This window comes from Onychostoma macrolepis, chromosome 06 (assembly GCF_012432095.1).
Source record: "Onychostoma macrolepis isolate SWU-2019 chromosome 06, ASM1243209v1, whole genome shotgun sequence".
NCBI classification, from domain to species: domain Eukaryota; kingdom Metazoa; phylum Chordata; class Actinopteri; order Cypriniformes; family Cyprinidae; genus Onychostoma; species Onychostoma macrolepis.
In genome coordinates this window covers 13,213,359-13,233,356 of record NC_081160.1, presented here as the reverse complement: position 1 = coordinate 13,233,356, position 19,998 = coordinate 13,213,359, and the positions used below count along the sequence as shown (strand labels likewise).

The 19,998-nt window shown below is 36.8% G+C and overlaps 1 protein-coding gene across 4 annotated transcripts in view; it reads right to left on the bottom strand.

Moving 5' to 3' along the window:
* The window catches only part of LOC131542021 (endonuclease V-like), a 158,611-nt gene extending 148,643 nt beyond the window's left edge, over positions 1–9,968 (bottom strand). For 2 of the 4 annotated variants that reach the window (XM_058778251.1, XM_058778252.1), the window contains exon 1: positions 9,670–9,968. In XM_058778251.1, coding sequence (XP_058634234.1) covers positions 9,670–9,710 — 41 coding nt within the window. In that variant the 5' untranslated portion in view covers positions 9,711–9,968. The remainder of the gene's footprint in view (positions 1–9,669) is intronic. The other 2 variants (XM_058778249.1, XM_058778248.1) reach the window with 2 other exon arrangements.
* Positions 9,969–19,998: the final 10,030 nt, after the last annotated feature.

The window sequence follows — 19,998 nt, the reverse complement described above, 5'->3', positions numbered from 1 at the left end:
ATTTCTCTCAAATATTGTTCACAAATCTGTCTAAATCTGTGTTAGTGAGCACTTCTCCTTTGCCGAGATAATCAATCCACCTCACAGGTGTGGCATATCAAGATGCTGATTAAACAGCATGATTATTGCACAGGTGTGCCTTAGGCTGGCCACAATAAAAGGCCACTCTAAAATGTGCAGTTTTATCACACAGCACAATGCCACAGATTTGAGGGAGCGTGCTATTGGCATGCTGACTTCAGGAATGTCCACCAGAGCTGTTGCCCGTGAATTGAATGTTCATTTCTCTACCATAAGCCGTCTCCAAAGGCGTTTCAGAGAATTTGGCAGTACATCACACCAGCCCAGGACCTCCACATCCAGCATCTTCACCTCCAAGATCGTCTGAGACCAGACACCCGGACAGCTCCTGCAACAATCGGTTTGCATAACCAAAGAATTTCTGCACAAACTGTCAGAAACCGTCTCAGGGAAGCTCATCTGCATGCTCGTCGTCCTCATCGGGGTCTCGACCTGATTGCAGTTCGTCGTCGCAACCGACTTGAATGGGCAAATGCTCACATTCGATGGCGTCTGGCACTTTGGAGGGGTGTCCTCTTCACGGATGAATCCCGGTTTTCACTGTACAGGGCAGATGGCAGACAGCGTGTATGGCGTCGTGTGGATGAGCGGTTTGCTGATGTCAACATTGTGGATCGAGTGGCCCATGCTGGCGGTGGGGTTATGGTATGGGCAGGCGTATGTTATGGACAACAAACACAGGTGCATTTTTTGATGGCATTTTGAATGCACAGAGATTCCGTGGCAAGATCCTGAGGCCCACTGTTGTGCCATTCATCCACGACCATCACCTCATGTTGCAGCATGATAATGCACGGCCCCATGTTGCAAGGATCTGTACACAATTCCTGGAAGCTGAAAACATCCCAGTTCTTGCATGGCCAGCATACTCACCGGACATGTCACCCATTGAGCATGTTTGGGATGCTCTGGATCGGCGTATACGACAGTGTGTTCCAGTTCCTGCCAATATCCAGCAACTTCGCACAGCCATTGAATAAGAGTGGTCCAACATTCCACAGGCCACAATCAACAACCTGATCAACTCTATACGAACGAGATGTGTTGCACTGCATGAGGCAAATGGTGGTAACACCAGATACTGACTGGTTTCCGGACCCCCTCAATACAGTAAAACTACACATTTTAGAGTGGCCTTTAATTGCGGCCAGCCTAAGGCACACCTGTGCAATAATCATGCTGTCTAATCAGCATCTTGATATGCCACACCTGTGAGGTCGATGGAGTATCTCGGCAAAGGAGAAGTGCTCACTAACACAGATTTAGACAGATTTGTGGACAATATTTGAGAGAAATAGGCCTTTTGTGTACATAGAAAAAGTCTTAGATCTTTGAGTTCAGCTCATGAAAAATGCGGGCAAAAACAAAAGTGTTGCGTTTATAATTTTGTTCAGTGTACATGGGCGGGGGAACGTAAAAATGTGTTAGGTATTCGGCCTTCAGCTCAGTGTTTCATTTTGTTCGGCTTCGGCCAAGAATTTTCATTTTGGTGCATCCCTATTTAAAATCAACAGTCTCGCGGCACTATCTGCTTGTTAGCCAAGGCTCAAAGTCCAAAGCACAAGGAAAATCTGCGCTGAAACAATGTTACTCATCAGTTGCTCAGTAACATTTTTATGAATTTTTACAAGTCATGGATGTGACAATGTGATATGTGCGACAAACATCTTCCCAAATTCGTAATGAGAATCATTTATAACTATATCTGCTTTGTTGTCAACAACAAGAAGCACTGAGGTCCGCCAAAATAAAAGTTCCATCATCATTCATAAATGTTAGTACTGCAATTTTACTGTTGTTCTGTAAAATAAAAATACAAAAGTAAGACAATAATAATGATAGTAATAATTACAACAGCTAATACATTTATTATTATTATACACACAAAGTTCAAATTGGGATCTGTAATATTTTCTAATGTTTAAAAAAAGGCTCTTTTGCTCAGCAAGGCAGCATTTATTTGTAAAATAAAAATACAAAAACAGTAATATTTTGAAATATTATTACAATTTTAAATAACTTTTGTATGTGAACGTATAGTAAAGTCTAACTGATTACGGTGATCAAAGCTGAATTTTCAGCATCATTACTCCAGTCTTCAGTGTCACATGATCCTTCAGAAATCATTCTAATATACTGATTTGCTGCACAAAGTGTTCAGTTTTTGTTTATTTTTTTCTTTGAAAAGCAAGACCAAAAAAAAGCACATTTTGGCTATTTAATTTATGCAATGGTGAAAAAAAATGGTCAAAATATAAAAAATAATTTATTATATAAATTATTTTTTATTTTGTTCAGCCTTGGCTTCAGCCAAGAATTTTTATTTTGGTGCATCCCTATTTAAAATCAATACAGTGTTGTATTTCAGCTTCAAAATGTGTGTGTCTTTTTACTGTATCCTAGAAGAACATTTATATGCAAGTTTTACTGTCATATGTAAATCAGGATGCATGTTATTGAATTAAATTCAAATCTGTTAATAAATTCATTTAAAATACATGCAGCTTTCTTTCTTAAATCTTAGAGATTCCTAGACAAACATTTTCCAGTAGTTTTCATTGTCAAAAGCAATGCAGAAGTCACACTAACGACATTCAAGAATAGCTTGTGAAACCTTCCAAAGACTCTCTGGTATTACTGCCATCTAGAGGAAAATACTGCAGTTGTTATGACTGAGTTTGACATTTAAAAATGTAATAAATTCATTTAAAATACATACAGTTTTCCATCTCAACTTCAAAAGGTGTGTCTTGTTACTTGGGCCTAAAATACTTTACCATGCAGGTTTTACTCTCATTTGTAATTCAGGATACATGCTATTGAATTAAATTCAAATCTGTTAATAAATTCATTTAAAATGCAAATACAAAGGGTGTGTCTTGTTACTGATTCCTAGAAGAACATTTTGATGGTGGTTTTAGCCACAGAACTATAATTGAACACATACTATTGAAAATGAAACCAATACATAATAGAGTGGTGGAACTATGATGTCACTTTGTAGGCAAAAACCCGGAAGCGAGTTAGCATTTTAGCACTTCCGGTTCCATCGTCGCAGAGTCAATGGTTTTTTTTTTAAATGGGATTTTGGTTAAATCCCTTAAATAAGGTCCGTGGCTCACACAGGCTCAAGATATTTTCACGTTTTATTCTACGACATAAAACACACCAGTTACACCCCACTCGTGATTTTTTTAAACGGTTATGTTTCTTAAAAAAGACGGTTACTAACAAGTTGCTAAATGGGACTACAGGCGCCGAAGAAGACATTAAACATCATCACGCCGAACAGTTTATCAATTTACAGTATTTTCCAGACCAGTTGTAGTATAATTTGTAATTCAATTAATTGTAGAATAACCAATGAATAGTTTCCCACATTTTATATTGTTGTTCGACAATGTTTTTTGCTTTGCCCCGAAATACGACATGTCTTCGGATGGAAGATGCTCAAATTTATCGCTTACTGATGCAAAGACTCTGGTTTCGGCCACATGAATGTTTACAGCATATAGATTGAGGATTTCCTAGAAGCAAGGATAAAATAAAATTTTGTGTAACCACCCTAACAAAACAATAGCTTAAATGTGGTACTTTGTTCACTAAAATGAGTTTAATCTTACCATATCCAAAAACTCACTCACTCTGCTGTTATTTAATAGATTAAATGCACTAGTATTGTATTAAATAGTACGTGGGGATACGTTTTTAATTAAAATATTCATATTAATACAGGATTTATTTACTTTTAATGCACCTTATTTCGAAATGTACAGAAATACGTGTTAAAAATAAGTTTGAAAACGTTGTCAGAAGCGCGGTGGTGGTGACGTTGAAGGCGAGCGACCGACCGTGGTGCAGTAGTTTGTTTATAGCCTAAGTTTAACTTTTTAGTTCTGGCACTTTTATTTAGGCTTCAAAATTCATCAAAGTTATATTATTTTGTGAAGATTATCTTGATGGACAAAACGTGTAAGTTTCATGAACTATGATTGAACACAGAGCTTATTCTTTTTGATTATCCAAAAGCCTATGGAAAAATACTGTTGGCTTTTTGTCGAGGGAACCAGTTTCATGCTAACAGCCGATCCACCTACAAAGTGAGTCCCCCACTCGATTTAGTTTAAAAAAAAACAGTCTTCTATCTCCGCTTCAAAGGCTGTGTCTTGTTACACATTTCATAAAGAACATTTTGCAGTAGATTTTATTGTCAAAAACGATGCAGAAGTCACGCTATTGACACTCAAAAATCGCTTGTGAAGCCTTCCATAGAGTCTCTGGTATTACTGCCCCCTAGAGGAAGATATTGCAGTTGTTTTGAATGAGTTTAACATTCAAACTTATAAATTCATACTATACAGTCTTATATTCAACTTCAAAAAGTGTGTCTTGTTTCTGATTCCTAAATTAATATTTCAATTCAGGTTTTACTATCATACGTAATTTAGGACACATGCTATTGAATTTAATTTATTGACAAATTTGAATTTATTTAAATGCATGCAGTTTTCCATTACAACTTCAAACTTGTTAGAGCATTGGTCTCAAACTCAATTCCTGGAGGGCCACAGCTCTGCAAAATTTAGCTCCAACCCTAATCAAACGCAGCTGATCCACCTAATCAAGGTCTTCATCATTGCTAGGAACTTGCAAGCAGGTGTTATTTGGAGCTGGCTGGATCAAAACTGTGCAGAGCTGTGGCCCTCCAGGAATTGAGTTTGAGACCACTGTGTTAGAGGCTTCTAGAAGAATTTTTGAATGTTGGTTTTAGTCACAGAATTATAAGAGAACACATGCAATTGAAACTGAATAGCCAATTAAATTGTTTATTAAGCTGATTAACCAATGCATCAATTTGTTAAAAATTCAATTTGAGCTCATTTTGAAAGGGTCCATTTTGAGTTTCTTTAAAAACGCTTTAATTATATATATATATATATATACACAGTTGTGCTCAAAATTATTCACACCCATGGTAAATATGATAAAAGGCCGCTGTGAAAATAAATCTGTATCATTAATCCTTTTGATCTTTTATTTTAAAAATGTACAAAAATCTAACCTTTCATTAGAGAATAAGAATTTAAAATGGGAGAGAAATCTCATTATGAAATAAATGTTTCCCTCTAATACACATTGGCCACAATTAATCATACCCTTTTATTCAATACTTTTTGCAACCTTCTTTTGCCAAGATAACAGCTCTGAATCTTCACCTATGGTGCCTTATAAGTTTGGAGAACATCTGACAAGAGATCAGAGACCATTCCTTCATCCAGAATCACTCCAGACCCTTCAGATTCATAGCTCCATGTTGGTGCTTCTTCTCTTCAGTTCACCCCACTCATTTTCTATAGGGTTCAGGTCAGAGGACTGGGATGGCCATGGCAGAAGCTTGGTTTTGTTCTCAGTGACCCATTTTTGTTTTGGTTTTGATGTCCGTTTGTGGATCATTGTCCTGTTGGGAGATCAAACCACGGCCCATTATAAGATTTTTAGCATGGACAGTCAGTTTTTAATTTTTTATATGTTGGTATTTAATTTAATCCATGATGCCATGTATCTAAACAAGATGGACCTCCTGCAGAAAAATAGGCCCACAATAAAGATACAGCAGTATATTTCATTGTTCACATGGGGTACTTTTTTATCCCTGTGTGCACCAAACCCATCTTGAGTGTTTGCTGATAAAAAGCTCTTTTTTGTTGTTTCATCTGACCATAGAAGCCAGTGCTATTTGAAGTTCCAGTCATGTCTGACAACTGAATATGCTGGAGTTTGTTTTTGGATGAGCGAGGAGAATACACGTCATCTTCCAGACAGATTTGTAATATCTTTAGTTGATTGGAACCTCTTAATTATTGCCCTGATGGGGGAAACGGGGATTTTTAGTGCTTTAGCTCTTTTCTTACAGCCACTTTCTAAATATGTGAAGTTCAACAATCTTTTGCTGCACATCAGAAATATATTCTTTGGTTTTACTCCTTGTGATCAATGATTAAGGGAATTTGGCCTTTGTGTTTCTCATACTTATAATCCTGTGAAACAGGAAGCCAAGGGTGAAAAAATAAATAAATAAATAAATAAATTCCAATATGAATGGGACTATACTTCATATTAGATGTTTTAATCATAAGAATTTCTAGAGGTACCAATAATTGTGGCCATTGTGTACTAGAGTAAAATATTTATTTCCTAATGTGATTTTCCCCCACTTTCACTTTTTACTTCAATTAAAGGTTAGACGTTTTTTTAATTTTTAAATGAACGATAAAATGGATAAACAATGCAGACTTATTTTCACAGCCTTCTTTGATCATACAGTATGAAAAATTGAGCACAACTGTGTGCACGTATGTGTATATATATATATATATATATATATATATATGTATATATATATATATATATATATATATATGTGTGTATATATATATATATATATATATATATATATATATGTATATATATATATATATATATATATATATATATATATATATATATATATGTGTACTCCCATAACACACGATGTACTCGTTACATCGTAAGTTGAATGGCATCTGCGCTAATGTTTGTCTGTTTCTTTCCTAGTCTGTTTCTCGGTCCGTGTCCGATCAGATGGTGGGTCGGCGCCGGGAGGTGATGTCTGCGGCCCTGATCGTCGGCGGAGACCAGGACGCCCGGATGACCCCAGAGATATATCCCCAGATATATCAACCAAAATAACAAAATAACTAATATATAATAAAATACCTAACTACATAATACTACTATTGTTAGAAATTGCAACAAAATTAAAATAGAAATATAAACTTTTGAACTGCGGGTTTCGTCTGGTCAGAGGAGAACTGGCCCCCCGACTGAGTCTGGTTTCTCCCAAGGTTTTTCTCCATTCTGTCACAGAGGAGTTTTGGTTCCTTGCCGCTGTCGCCTCTGGCTTGCTCAGTTGGGGACACTTAATTTCTAGCGATTATCGCCGATTTGATTGAACAGATACTATTTAAACTAAACTGAGCTAGATAATGACATCTCTGAATTCAATAATGAAATGCCTTTAACTGAAAATTGAGTGTTTAATCTTATCATTATACATTACTGACACTCTATCCTCCAATTTGATACTGTTAAGTGCTTTGACACAATCTGTATTGTAAAAGCGCTATATAAATAAAGGTGACTTGACTATATATATATATATATATGTATGTGTGTATATATATATATATATATATATATATATATATATATATATATGAGAAATTAATGAATTGTTGAAAAATAACTTTTAAATTCATATTTATTTTATTATTATTTAAATTGTTTATTTTGGAGGGTAACATTTAAAAATGTGATTCTAAATAACAGTTGGAAAAAGATAAATAAACATTTGCTAGCTGTCATAGCACAAAAGTGTACAAAGGGTCCATTTGACCCCACTACTGGGGTTTATTCTGACTTACAGTTCTATGAAGATATACAGTTGTGGTCAAAAGTTTACATAACCCTTGCAAAATGCATTTTATTTTTTTAGTACAGTCCTGAGTAAGATATTTTGCATCAAAGATGTTTACATATAGCCTAGACCACAAGACAAAATAATAGCTGAATTATGTCAGAAGCTTCAGAAGAAGCCTATATGTTTCCCAGAAGACAAAATTAGTACAATTTACCCAAAGAGTTTGTGAGACCTGGAGAGTTTATTTTATTTATTTATTTTTAAGAATTTAATGGAATTTAATGGATGAATTTTAATTTAATTCAATAGCACGTGTCCTGAATTACATAGAGTAAAACCTGAATTGAAATGTTCAGTTACACTGAAAAAAAATAAGAAGTTAAATTTACTTAATTTTTATTTTGCAAGCATATTTTTTTTTTAAGTAAAATTTAAATAAGGTATTAAGTAAAATCTACTTAAGTTATCTAAAATTAGTAAAGGAAATAAGTAAATTTAAAATGGCCAGGTAGAGTTTGATGAGTAATTTCTACTTAATTATTTTAAGTTTACCCTACAATACTCAAGTACATTTCACTCAGTCTCGGTTTTTAAAATTTACTCAAACAACATAGCACTGAAAAAAAACTGCCTATAAAGCATGTGGTTAAGTTACAAGCATGCATGTAAGCAAGTAGACTGCTTGTTATTCATTTTAAGGTAATATGTTGACTCAATATAGTTATTAACTGAATGAACACAAAGACCTGAATACTTGGCACATGATACACAATGACGGTGACAATCAGTGAATAGTGCTCGAGTATGAATGGGTCATTTTGAGTAAAAAAATTTCACAAAACCGCAAGTTACTTAACCTAACAACAAAAGCAACCACAAAACAGTGTAAATACACCTCGAAAACAGCAAAAAAACACAAAATAAATTGCTTTATTAATTATTCATGCCCAAGTGCATGATGGGAACAACTGGATCATGACGTTGATATTTACTTACAATATTTGTAAAAATAAACAATTCCAAGTAAAATATACTTATAAGTTCAAACTCTAAATTCTACAAGCTTAAATTGAGTAATAATATCGAATTTACTCTCATTTAAATTCTTGCCTGAACTAAATTAATGCAGAAATTACATTTGTTTTTCTGTAGTATTTCCAGTATCATTTTTATCAGTGTAGGAATCAGAAACAAGACACACCTTTTGAAGGTGAAATAGAAGACTGTATTGATTTTAAATGTCAAACTCAGTCAAAACAACAGGGAGGCAGTAATACTGGAGACTCTATGGAAGGCTTTTCAATATCATGTGCTGTGTTATAGTTTTGTGAATAAAACCAACATTTAAATGTTCATCTATGAACCAGTATTACACACCCTTTGAAGTTGAGATGGAATACTGTAGGTTTTAAACATTAATGTGTAAACAGATTCAAATTTAATTCAATAGTGTGCATCTTGATTTACATAAAATAGTAAAAGATGGCTGTAAATATTGTTCTTTGAACAAGACACGCCCCTTGAAGTTTACATATCAAACTGTGTGCATTCTAAATTAATTTATTTAAACTTCTGAATGTCAAACTTGGTCAAAACAAGTACAATATCTTCCTCTAGGGGGAGGTAAATTGCACAAACTTTGTAATGATTTGCAAGCTTTTTCTCAAAAGTTCTATTTCAATAATTTCTGTTGTGCTATAGTTCTGTGAACAAAACCAACATCTAAATGTTATTTTAAGAACCAGTAATAAGACACACCCCTTAGATATGAGATTTATTTTTTATACATTTCATAAGTGAAGCATTTAGATGGAATGATTGTGCTTTTTGCTCTTCGTTTTGCACTTTGCAGACGGTCCCTATCCTGCACCATTACATTATAAAGTCTATCAGTTATAATACCTTAAGGCATTGTGTGTTCTCTTCTACATTTGAAAAAAATTAGAACACAGTATCTTGTCATTGTGCTAAATCGTTAACGAACTATTGAAGATATTGTCTACGATAACGAGTCAGTAAACTCAAGTGTTGTTGGAGTATCGTTCGCTATTTGCTATCGCTTAATCGAATGAATCTGCTATTATAAATACGCAAGACACAACACAACGCAACATTCGTGATTTTCTAACCTTTCCCATTTCAACACCAACTCTGCCTCAGGAGCCGCCATCCAGCACGTCTGAGTGTAAATTCCACACTTCCTGGATTTTGACGTAACAGTCCGTGGGCGGTGAATCCATGGGCTTGTTTGAGATGAGCAAAATCTGCGCAGAACCGATCACCGGTGATCACCGCAAGATGCATGCCGGTTAGAAAAGTGTCCGAGTTACGTCCGACTTGCTCTTATGTCATGCTGACTTGTGCCAAAAAACTCTCGCGACGGCCAGGCGGCTGTGTAGGATTGTGCAGTCGCGCGCAGTTGCTTTGAAACGACTGACTGACGACACAGTTTATTGCTCATTGGTTCAGACAACTGTGATATGCTGCATTCTGTTCTAAAATGTTTTTTTTTTTTTACCTGGTTTCATGTGATTATGTATTTAAATTATGCATGAATGTTCCCAAACACTGTGACAGTGCGATCTATGTGTGAGATATGTGACTGTTGTCATATTTCTATGAAAATCTAAAATTGCCTACATGTAAAAATTAATGATAAATACAGTTTCTTATGGAATTAACTATAGGGTAGAGTCTAGAGCAACTTTACCACTCAACAAGGTGCATGACAAATACAGGAACGTGAGGAAAAATTCCAGCATTCCAAACATACACTGCAGAAACGCACATAAAACCACCACATAGTAACTCTTTAAGGGAAAAATCCTCATTCATACCTTTTGGAAACAGACTTTTCAAATTAAAAATCCAATCTGAATCCGTCTGATTCGATTCACTTAACCATTCAAATGAGTCATTTGTTTGTGAATCAAACTGAACATGCTGTTGTAGCATTACACCTGCTAAAACAACTTAATATGTGCAATCCGAATTTAATATTTATTTTGTGGTAACACTGCCGTGTGGGAAACTCTGACAGAGAAAAACATTAGATATGTAAGAGAAAGCCGTAAAATGTAAGTGCATCATCTTTTGTGCTTGAATGGAGGCCTAATCGGTCTGCTGCACTTGAGCAGGTTCAGTTTTTAGAGTGAATGAGAACTTTTGAAGCATATATATGCCGTATGATGTGATTAAAATCATACTTATTTTACTGTGGTGGGGATTATTATGAGCAAACAAATTAAAAAATTTAATCTGAACACCATGTAATCTGACTTTTTTTTTTACAGAAAATCTGAGCTGCTGCATGAACATTCATCAAACATATAAGGTGCGAATTCTGGGTCTGGTCCTAATGATTGTAAAAAAACTGTAATGCTTAAAATTTAATAATTACCTTTAATAATTATTCAAGCTAATGCTGCTGAAATGGAGGTCAAAGGGACTATGAAGAGGTGGCTCTAGCTGGCAGATCATAAGGGAGGACTTTGGGAGGCAGACATACTCTGTGAGTTTAAATGTCCCATCTCTTTAACCTTCCATACACATGACACCATCACATTTCTATAATTCAAATCCCTTAAAGGATCTTTATGCTGCACCAATTAGTGTAAGCAGCAACACTTGGCAACACTTCCCATAATATCTAATGTACTTGTTAATTTGTAAGAAGAACGACATCAATGCTTATATTAGTCGCTTATATACTGTCTCACCCTTATCCCTAGGTTACAGTAATCAGCTGATCCAGTCGGTATCCAGACCAGACGGTGGACCTGCACCCAGGTACGACCACAACACATCCCTGACTGTCAGTGGAGACCATGTCAGCTAGATGACAGATCCCTGTGAAGACCTCACTGATGGCCCCAGCATAGATCCTCAGCAAAGACTACGAGAACCAGACAAGCCCTCTGCACAGATCCTTTTTTACCAGCTTCACCTGCTAGCGTGATGTTTCTTCAAGCAGAAGAAGTTGCATGAAATATTCTGAAAGATATCAGTCCACAATCTGACTTGTGATTGCAGCCTGGAGTAATCACACCACGTTCATTCGTTTGGTTCAGAGGACACTGTTTCCTGACTGAGCCTGGTCTTGTTTGGGTTCCTTGTCACTGTTGCCTTTTGTCTTGCTTAACTGAAGACACCTAATATTCCATTTGATACATCATTTGATAAGAACTGAACTGAATTGTGACAATGTTTAATATATGAAGAGTTAATTTGCAAAAACAGATAACTCAGTTTTTAAACATTTAAAAAAATCATGTTTTTTGTTTTATTGTGTTAGTTAGCTAGTATTTATTAGTTATTTTTTACCTAATCAAAATAACCTAATCAAAATATCCCGACTGCAGTTTGATTGAGATTAATTGGAATGCACAATGAAAAAACATGATTTTTAAAAACATTAAATATAATTTACTTGTTACTTTGGTTTAAAAAGTGTTAATGTTTATACTGTAGTGCATTTGTTTATTGTTAATATATATTTATATTAAAGTATTTGGTAATTTTATAATTAAAGCCTTTTTAATGTTTTTAAATGGTTGTATTTGTGTTTCACTGCTGAATTACATTTAGCAGTTTCTGGGCCACATTTGGCCTGTGGACCAAGCCGAGTCTCAGCCAGATCTGGTTTAAAGTGTCTGGGCCAGACCTGGGCCACATAAAATAATAGAAGTCACTCTACAGTATGCGGGCCAGATCTTGGCCACGTCAATAAATAAGAGTCATTTTACAGGGCGTGGGCCGCATCTGGGCCAGAGGAAATGGAGTCAGTTTTCAGTATGTGGGCCAGTTTTGGGCCGGGGACCCGAAAACCCAGCACGGTTGTGGCCCAGAGGTGGGCCAGACAAATTTTGCTATCTGGGTTCATGCAGCACTGCGCAGACCGATCGGCGGCTGACTTGAAGCAGTGCATGCCGGTTAGAAATTTAGTCCGACTTGAACCGGCACCAGCACCAGCACCGATGCCACGTCACCGTCACGTGTGGCATCAAAGAACCGCGATAGCTGGCACAGCTTGTTCAGAGCAACTGCAGGAGTGCTGATGACAACACAGCTGTTTCACGATTGGCCAAATTCACCACATAACAACAATGTGTGTTTCTAACATCTTCAAATCCAATACTGCTCATAAATCTGTGTTTTTATAAGAGTAAAAGCTTTTTTACTGTAGTCGCAATGTTATATTGAGTCATGTTTATCATAACACTGATGAAAGCATATATACCCCCACGGACGGATAGGCTACCAAAACGCCAACTAGCGATCTGAAACAATGGCCTCAGCACCTGAAGGGTTTTTTTTTTTTTAGGGATAGAGTGACCAGACGTCCCGTTTTTCCCGGGAGTCACAGTTCATTGTCGATTAACTTAAAGTTAGTGAGGGCGGGATAGGCGGTATCGCGCTGATAGAAGTGCTCTCTCTCGCGCACGCTCCACTTCTTCAGTTCTCGGTGCTCAAATACACACACAGCAGTTCAAATGTCTATTGTGTAAAGTATCTCAGGTAAATACAGTCAGTTATGGCTTAAGTGAGCGTTAACAGGTGGGTGAAAACTGAATGTGTGTCAGTATTACATGCATGCCTTCCATCTTAAAGGGACAGCGTTCCTATCCGTGTCATAAATGTTAACCAACAAAAGATGTTAAATAAATGTAGAAATAAGTAAAGCTACTGTATCTGAAAAAATAAGTTTAATTTGTATCTCTACCAAAAAATTACAATTTATTACAGTTTTTCCAAATTCAATCCTTGATTCAAATTTCTCAAATTTCTCATATTGATTTGGTCTAAAGAGAGAAGAATTGATGCCTATTTTTGTTTGAATACTACATATAAAATAGCTACCAAAATAAATGTTGTTAACGGCACTTTGACTAAAAGTTGACAAAAATACAATGAATTTTCGTCGACTAAAACTATGAAAGACTCAAATGACTCAAATGTGACTAAGACTATTAAGCATTTTCGTCTCAAGATAAAGACTAAGACTAAATCAAAAATGCCTGCCAAAATTAACACTGTATGACTTTCCTCATTAATTCAAAACATTCTTGTATTATGTCTGGAATATGTTTTAGCCTCTGTATCACATCTTGCTATTCAAAGGAGTAGTTCACCCAAAAATGAAAATTCTCTCATTTTCTCACCCTCATGTCGTCACAGATGTTTATGACTTTCTTTCTTCAGATGAACACAAGAAAAGATTTTTAATCTCTATAATGCAAGGGGACAGGACCACTTCAGAAACCACACAAGTGAACACGACGGTCAAGTTTAAAATATTGCTATTTGTATTTTTTGTATTTATCGTTTCACTTAAGAAGACACTGATTCATTAACAGGGGTTGTATGAGTTACTGTCATATTCATTTTTGGACATCCCATACACTTGCATTATACAAAGAGAGATTACTTTTTTTCTAAAACTCTTAGTTTGTGTTCATCTGTCATCTTAATGTCATATACAGTATATATAGGATGGCATGAGGGTGGAAAGGACAGAGTTTCCTTTTAATCCCTTTCCCTGTATTTTGTGTTTGTGTGTGTGTGTTTATGTATGTGTGTATGTGTATGTACATGTACAGGTGCATCTCAATAAATTAGAATGTCGTGGAAAAGTTCATTCATTTTTAGTAATTCAACTCAAATTGTGAAACTTGTGTATTAAATAAATTCAGTGCACACAGACTGAAGTAGTTTAAGTCTTTGGTCCTTTTAATTGTGATGATTTTGGCTCACATTTAACAAAACCCCACCAATTCACTATTTCAACAAATTAGAATACTTGATAAGACCAATAAAAAAAAACATTTTTAGTGAATTGTTGGCCTTCTGGAAAGTATTTTCATTTACTGTATATGTACTCAATACTTGGTAGGGGCTCCTTATTTGGCGTGGCATGGAGGCATGGGTGTAACCACCATATACTTTGGGGGGGACGTGAGGAAAAACAAGGGAAACAAAACCGTGTGACCACCCCCCCTCGATTGTACACTTGGTTGAGCCCGTAAACGCCAGCTTGCGGCATCGTTTGAAAAAACCGCTCAGTCCGACTGTCACTGGTGCTTAAATTAAATGAAGGTAGGAGCTAAAAGAAAGAAACAGGCAATTTTTGAATAAATGTGAAAAAATATTACGTTTAAATGGCTCAGTATTATAGCTAGGTAGCTAGCATGATACCCTGAAAATAGGCTGAATAATGAACTGCTGGAGTCACAGACCAAGGAGTTCCCGCACTTCCCACTCCATTGATAAGCCTCTATTCATTCGTTGATGGCCTGGTATGTGTGTGTATGTGTATGTGTATGTGTATGTGTATGTGTATGTGTATGTGTATGTGTGTGTGTATGTGCAGGGGCGCCGCTAGCAATTTTGGGCCCTATGAAAGAATATGAGGTTGGGCCCCCTACCACACCCAACATACAAGTCAACCTAGCTATCCAAAATCTTTGTCTGCAATTTAATAATACTGACCTATTAGTTTTGTTATTGCTTTCGACCACCAGGTATCAGAGTCCTACCATGGCTGTAGCTAGTAGATGATTTATTGTTCAAATGTAAATGTAATAGAAAAATACAATACAGTAATCAAATGTTTATATAAAATGCAAATTCTTAAACAAAGATTAAACACGCATTATATTAAACACAAAAATATATAAATAGAATGCAATATGCAATACACTGCAACAGTGATTTTTAACAATCAATTAGACACAACATTCAGTCTTTTGTTTAACCTGCCAGTGACTTAAATGCCAAAAGCCAAACGCCTGGCCTTCTTGCTGGCAAAATCCTCAATCAAAAATATTAAACAAACGTATATAAACAGAGTGCAAAATGCAATACACTGCAACAGTGACTTTTAAAAATCAATTAGACACAACATAAATAAATTAGAAAATGGTCTTTTGTTTAACCTGCCAGTAACTTAAATGCAAAACGCCTGGCCTTTTGCTGGCAAAATCCTCAATCATAAATATTAAACAAACGTATATAAACAGAATGCAATATGCAATACACTGCAACAGTGATATTTAACAATCAATTAGACACAACATAAATTAGAAAATGGTCTTTTATTTAACCTGCCAGTGACTTAAATGCCAAAAGCCAAACGCCTGGCCTTCTTGCTGGCAAAATCCTCAATCAAAAATATTAAACAAACGTATATAAACAGAGTGCAAAATGCAATACACTGCAACAGTGACTTTTAAAAATCAATTAGACACAACATAAATAAATTAGAAAATGGTCTTTTGTTTAACCTGCCAGTAACTTAAATGCCAAAAGCCAAACGCCTGGCCTTCTTGCTGGCAAAATCCTCAATCAAATCCTTAAAATCCAGTCTTAAAGCCAGCTGGCTTCAATGGACAGTATAGCAAGGTTGTTCAACCTCTCCTGTGACATGGTTGATCTCAAGTAACTCTTTATCAGTTTAAGCTTGCTAAATACCCTCTCTCCACTGGCAACAGTGACAGGAAGAGTGCAAAAGATCCTCAGGGCAATGCACACCTCTCCAAAAATGCTCTGGAGTTGCATTTTATGAATTGCATTTAGGAGAGCAAAAGGAGAACAATCAGAGGGGAAAGTGGCTGAAAATATTGCATTGAGATGCCTGATTTCATCCTCAAACTGAGGTGTGAGGTCCCTAATACACTTACTTATGAGTGGCTGACACACAGTTGCAATATCACAGTCACTAAACTGCCCCACTTTTATTATGGCAGCAAATTCCTCTACAATACCTGCAGTTGTTCGAAAGCGTGTGTCCAAATCACAGATAATGTGATTTATTGATCACATCATATGGCAGTGAAAAAAACATTGTTGCGAAACACTTTGTCACCACTGTCCTTCTGACCTTCTTCAGGGCCAGGGGTCTCATCAGATAATCTCTTTCTCTTCCTCACACGGCCCAGCTCCTTATTAAATTTAGGTGGCACCCCCATCTGACTGGCAATCAAGGATGCCTCTGAGAGGAGAGCATCCCAACTATCCCTGAGATTTTGCATCTCATTTTTAAGATCCCTTACATTAGCTGCCTCACCCTCAAGGGATATTTTCCCTGACTGGAGAATTATATTCCTGTCATCAATGCACTGCAAAACTTTTACCCAAATGGTCAAAAGCACAATAGCATCAAATGAGCTAAAGTACTTTCTGAGTCCAAAAGTTTCCGCCCTGGCCTCAATTGAAAGACTGCATGTGCTTAGTATGGCACTCAGAGCCTCTATTACATCTGGCAAGTGTTTTGCCACAGGTTTGACAGCATCAATTCGAGCACTCCATCGAGTGTCAGATAAGCTATGCAGAGAGCAGCCTACAGTGTCTTTGTATATAGCCCATCGCTCTGGACTGGCACTTACAAAACTGTACAGGCGATTGATGTAACCAAAAAATGTAGACACTTCAGGGCTTGAGCCTGCAGCATGCACACCCACAAGATTGGGCCTGGACTCCCTTGATCTTCCCCGACATATTTGCCCCATTATCATACCCTTGCCCCCTGCAATCACTGATGTCTATCCCTCAATCCATAAGCACACTCTCTATCATCCCTGCTATTTCACTTCCTGTTTTCTTGTAGAAATCCTTGAATTCAAAGAATCTTTCTGTAATCTCCCAATCATCCACATTTTTATTGTAATGCACATATCGTATGAGCACAACATTCTGCTCAGTGTGGGAAATGTCAGGCGTAGCGTCACAAATTATCCCATAATATATGGCATCCTCCCTTTCCTTTAAGACTGTTTTCTGTACTCTTTTGCCACACAATTCAATGAACTCAATTTGGATGACTGGGCTCAAATAATGAGTTAAGCTGCTTTCTTTTTTGGATGCCTTCACTTTCTCTAAGTGGTCTTTCAACAGTGGATCATAATGGGACAAAAGCTCTAGAGTGCCTAAGAAATTTCCATTAAGGACATCACCTAAGTCTTTTGTTTTACCCCTGAAAGGTAAATTCCTTGACGCCAAGTGCAGAGTTACATCAAGGAGCTTCTGCAAGAGAGCTTTATTTCTCTCGATTTCAGACTGTAACTCTCTCTGCATCTGAATGTTGATGCCACTTGCAGCTCTTTCAGAACACTGCAGGTTTTTCCATTTTAAATAGCAGTCCCTGTGAGCCCTGTTATTCTCTTGGTTTGGGAGTTTATCATACATACACACTTAACATCACACATCTTGTACCCCTGGTCGCTATTCAGAGGACTATGAGAAGGCCTTTTCTGCCTACGAGAGAAAAGAACACATGGGATGCAAAACAGTGCATCTGTACTCTCACTATAAATTAACCAATCCCTTTTCATCTTTTCTCTACCATTTGCTGCCTTACTGTATCTCAAGTAGTCTGGAAATGGCTTTCCCTGTGAATCATGAGGCATTTCTCTTTCTTCTCTTTGTCTTGTCAAGTCAAGTCAAGTCACCTTTATTTATATAGCGCTTTTAACAATACAGATTGTGTCAAAGCACTTAACAGTATCAAATTGGAGGATAGAGTGTCAGTTATGTATAATGATAAGATTAAACACTCAATTTTCAGTTAAAGGCATTTCATTATTGAATTCAGAGATGTCATTGTCTAGCTCAGTTTAGTTTAAATAATATCTGTGCAATCAAATCGACGATAATCGCTAGAAATTAAGTGTCCCCAACTGAGCAAGCCAGAGGCGACAGCGGCGAGGAACCAAAACTCCCTCTGTGACAGAATGGAGAAAAAAAAAACCTTGGGAGAAACCAGGCTCAGTTGTGGGGCCAGTTCTCCTCTGGCCAGACGAAACCCGCAGTTCAAAAGTTTATATTTCTATTTTAATTTTGTTGCAATTTCTAACAATAGTAGTATTATGTAGTTAGGTATTTTATTATATTTTTAGTTTTATTGTATTTTAATCAAGGTCTTCACTGGGGATATGTCTCTGGGGCTCATCTGGGTGTCCTGGTCTCCGCTGACGATCAGGGCTGTAGACATCATCTCTTGGTGCTGATCCACCATCTGATTGGATACGGACTGAGAAACAGAATAGGAAAGAAACAGACAAATATTAGCGTAGATGCCATTCTACTTACGATGTAACGAGTACATCGTGTGTTATGGGGAGTGTTCCCGGTTCTGGTTGATCTAATTAATGCAGCCTAAAAATCCTTTAATGGATTTGAATAATAGAAGCATATTAGTGTGTTATGTGTAAGCCAGGCTAAAGAGATGGGTCTTTAATCTAGATTTAAACTGACAAAGTGTGTCTGCCTCCCGAACAGTGTTAGGTAGATTGTTCCAGAGTTTGGGTGCTAAATAGGAATAGGATCTGCCGCCCGCAGTCGATTTTGATATTCTAGGTATTATCAAACGGCCAGAGTTTTGAGAACGCAGTGGACGTGGAGGACTATAATGTGATAAGAGCTCGCTCAAGTACTGAGGAGCTAAACCATTCAGAGCTTTATAAGTAATTAACAAGATTTTAAAATCTATCCGATGTTTGATAGGGAGCCAGTGCAGTGTTGACAGAACCGGGCTAATATGGTCATATTTCCTGGTTCTAGTAAGGACTCTAGCTGCTGCATTTTGGACCAACTGTAGTTTGTTGATCAAGCGCGCAGAACAACCACCCAATAAAGCATTACAATAGTCTAACCTTGAGGTCATAAACGCATGAATTAACATTTCTGCATTTGACGTTGAGAGCATAGGTCGCAATTTAGATATGCTTTTGAGATGAAAAACGCAGTTTTACAGATGCTAGAAACATGGCTTTCAAATGAAAGATTGCTATCAAACAGCACACCTAGGTTCCTGACTGATGAAGAAGAATTGACAGAGCAGCCATCAAGTGTTAGATAATGTTCTAGGTTATTACATGTGGGGTTTTTAGGTCCGATAATTAACACCTCTGTTTTTTCAGAATTTAGCAGTAAAAAATTACTCGTCATCCAGTTTTTTATATCGACTATAACTGTTAGTTTCTCAATTTGGTGTGTTTCATCGGGCCGCGAAGAAATATAGAGCTGAGTATCATCAGCATAACAGTGAAAGCTAAATTAGTGCCAAATTAGTAACGATAGTTGCTCTGTCTTTGTCACTTAAATTTGTAGGCCACAAACCTGGGTCAACTGACAGCAGGTCATGTGGCTTAGTATCTAAAGTGTCCATCTTAAGTTCACTCTGTCCCTTGAACTGTAAGCTCCTCACTTCTTTCTCCTCCTCATCTGTGCTGCTGCTGCTACTGATACTCTCCTGAGCCTCATCTGCTGTTTTAAAATCTCTTTCTGTGCCCTCCCTGACAGACTGGCTTGAGGAGCATCTTGGCTCTACAATATCCAAAAGATACATAATTCATTCAGAACCTGTTCTACATGGACACAGAGTTTCTGTACCACACTATTATGCTGATATGGAATGAGTTTGACTACTTAATCAGTTATATTAATAGAAATGGTTCAACGGG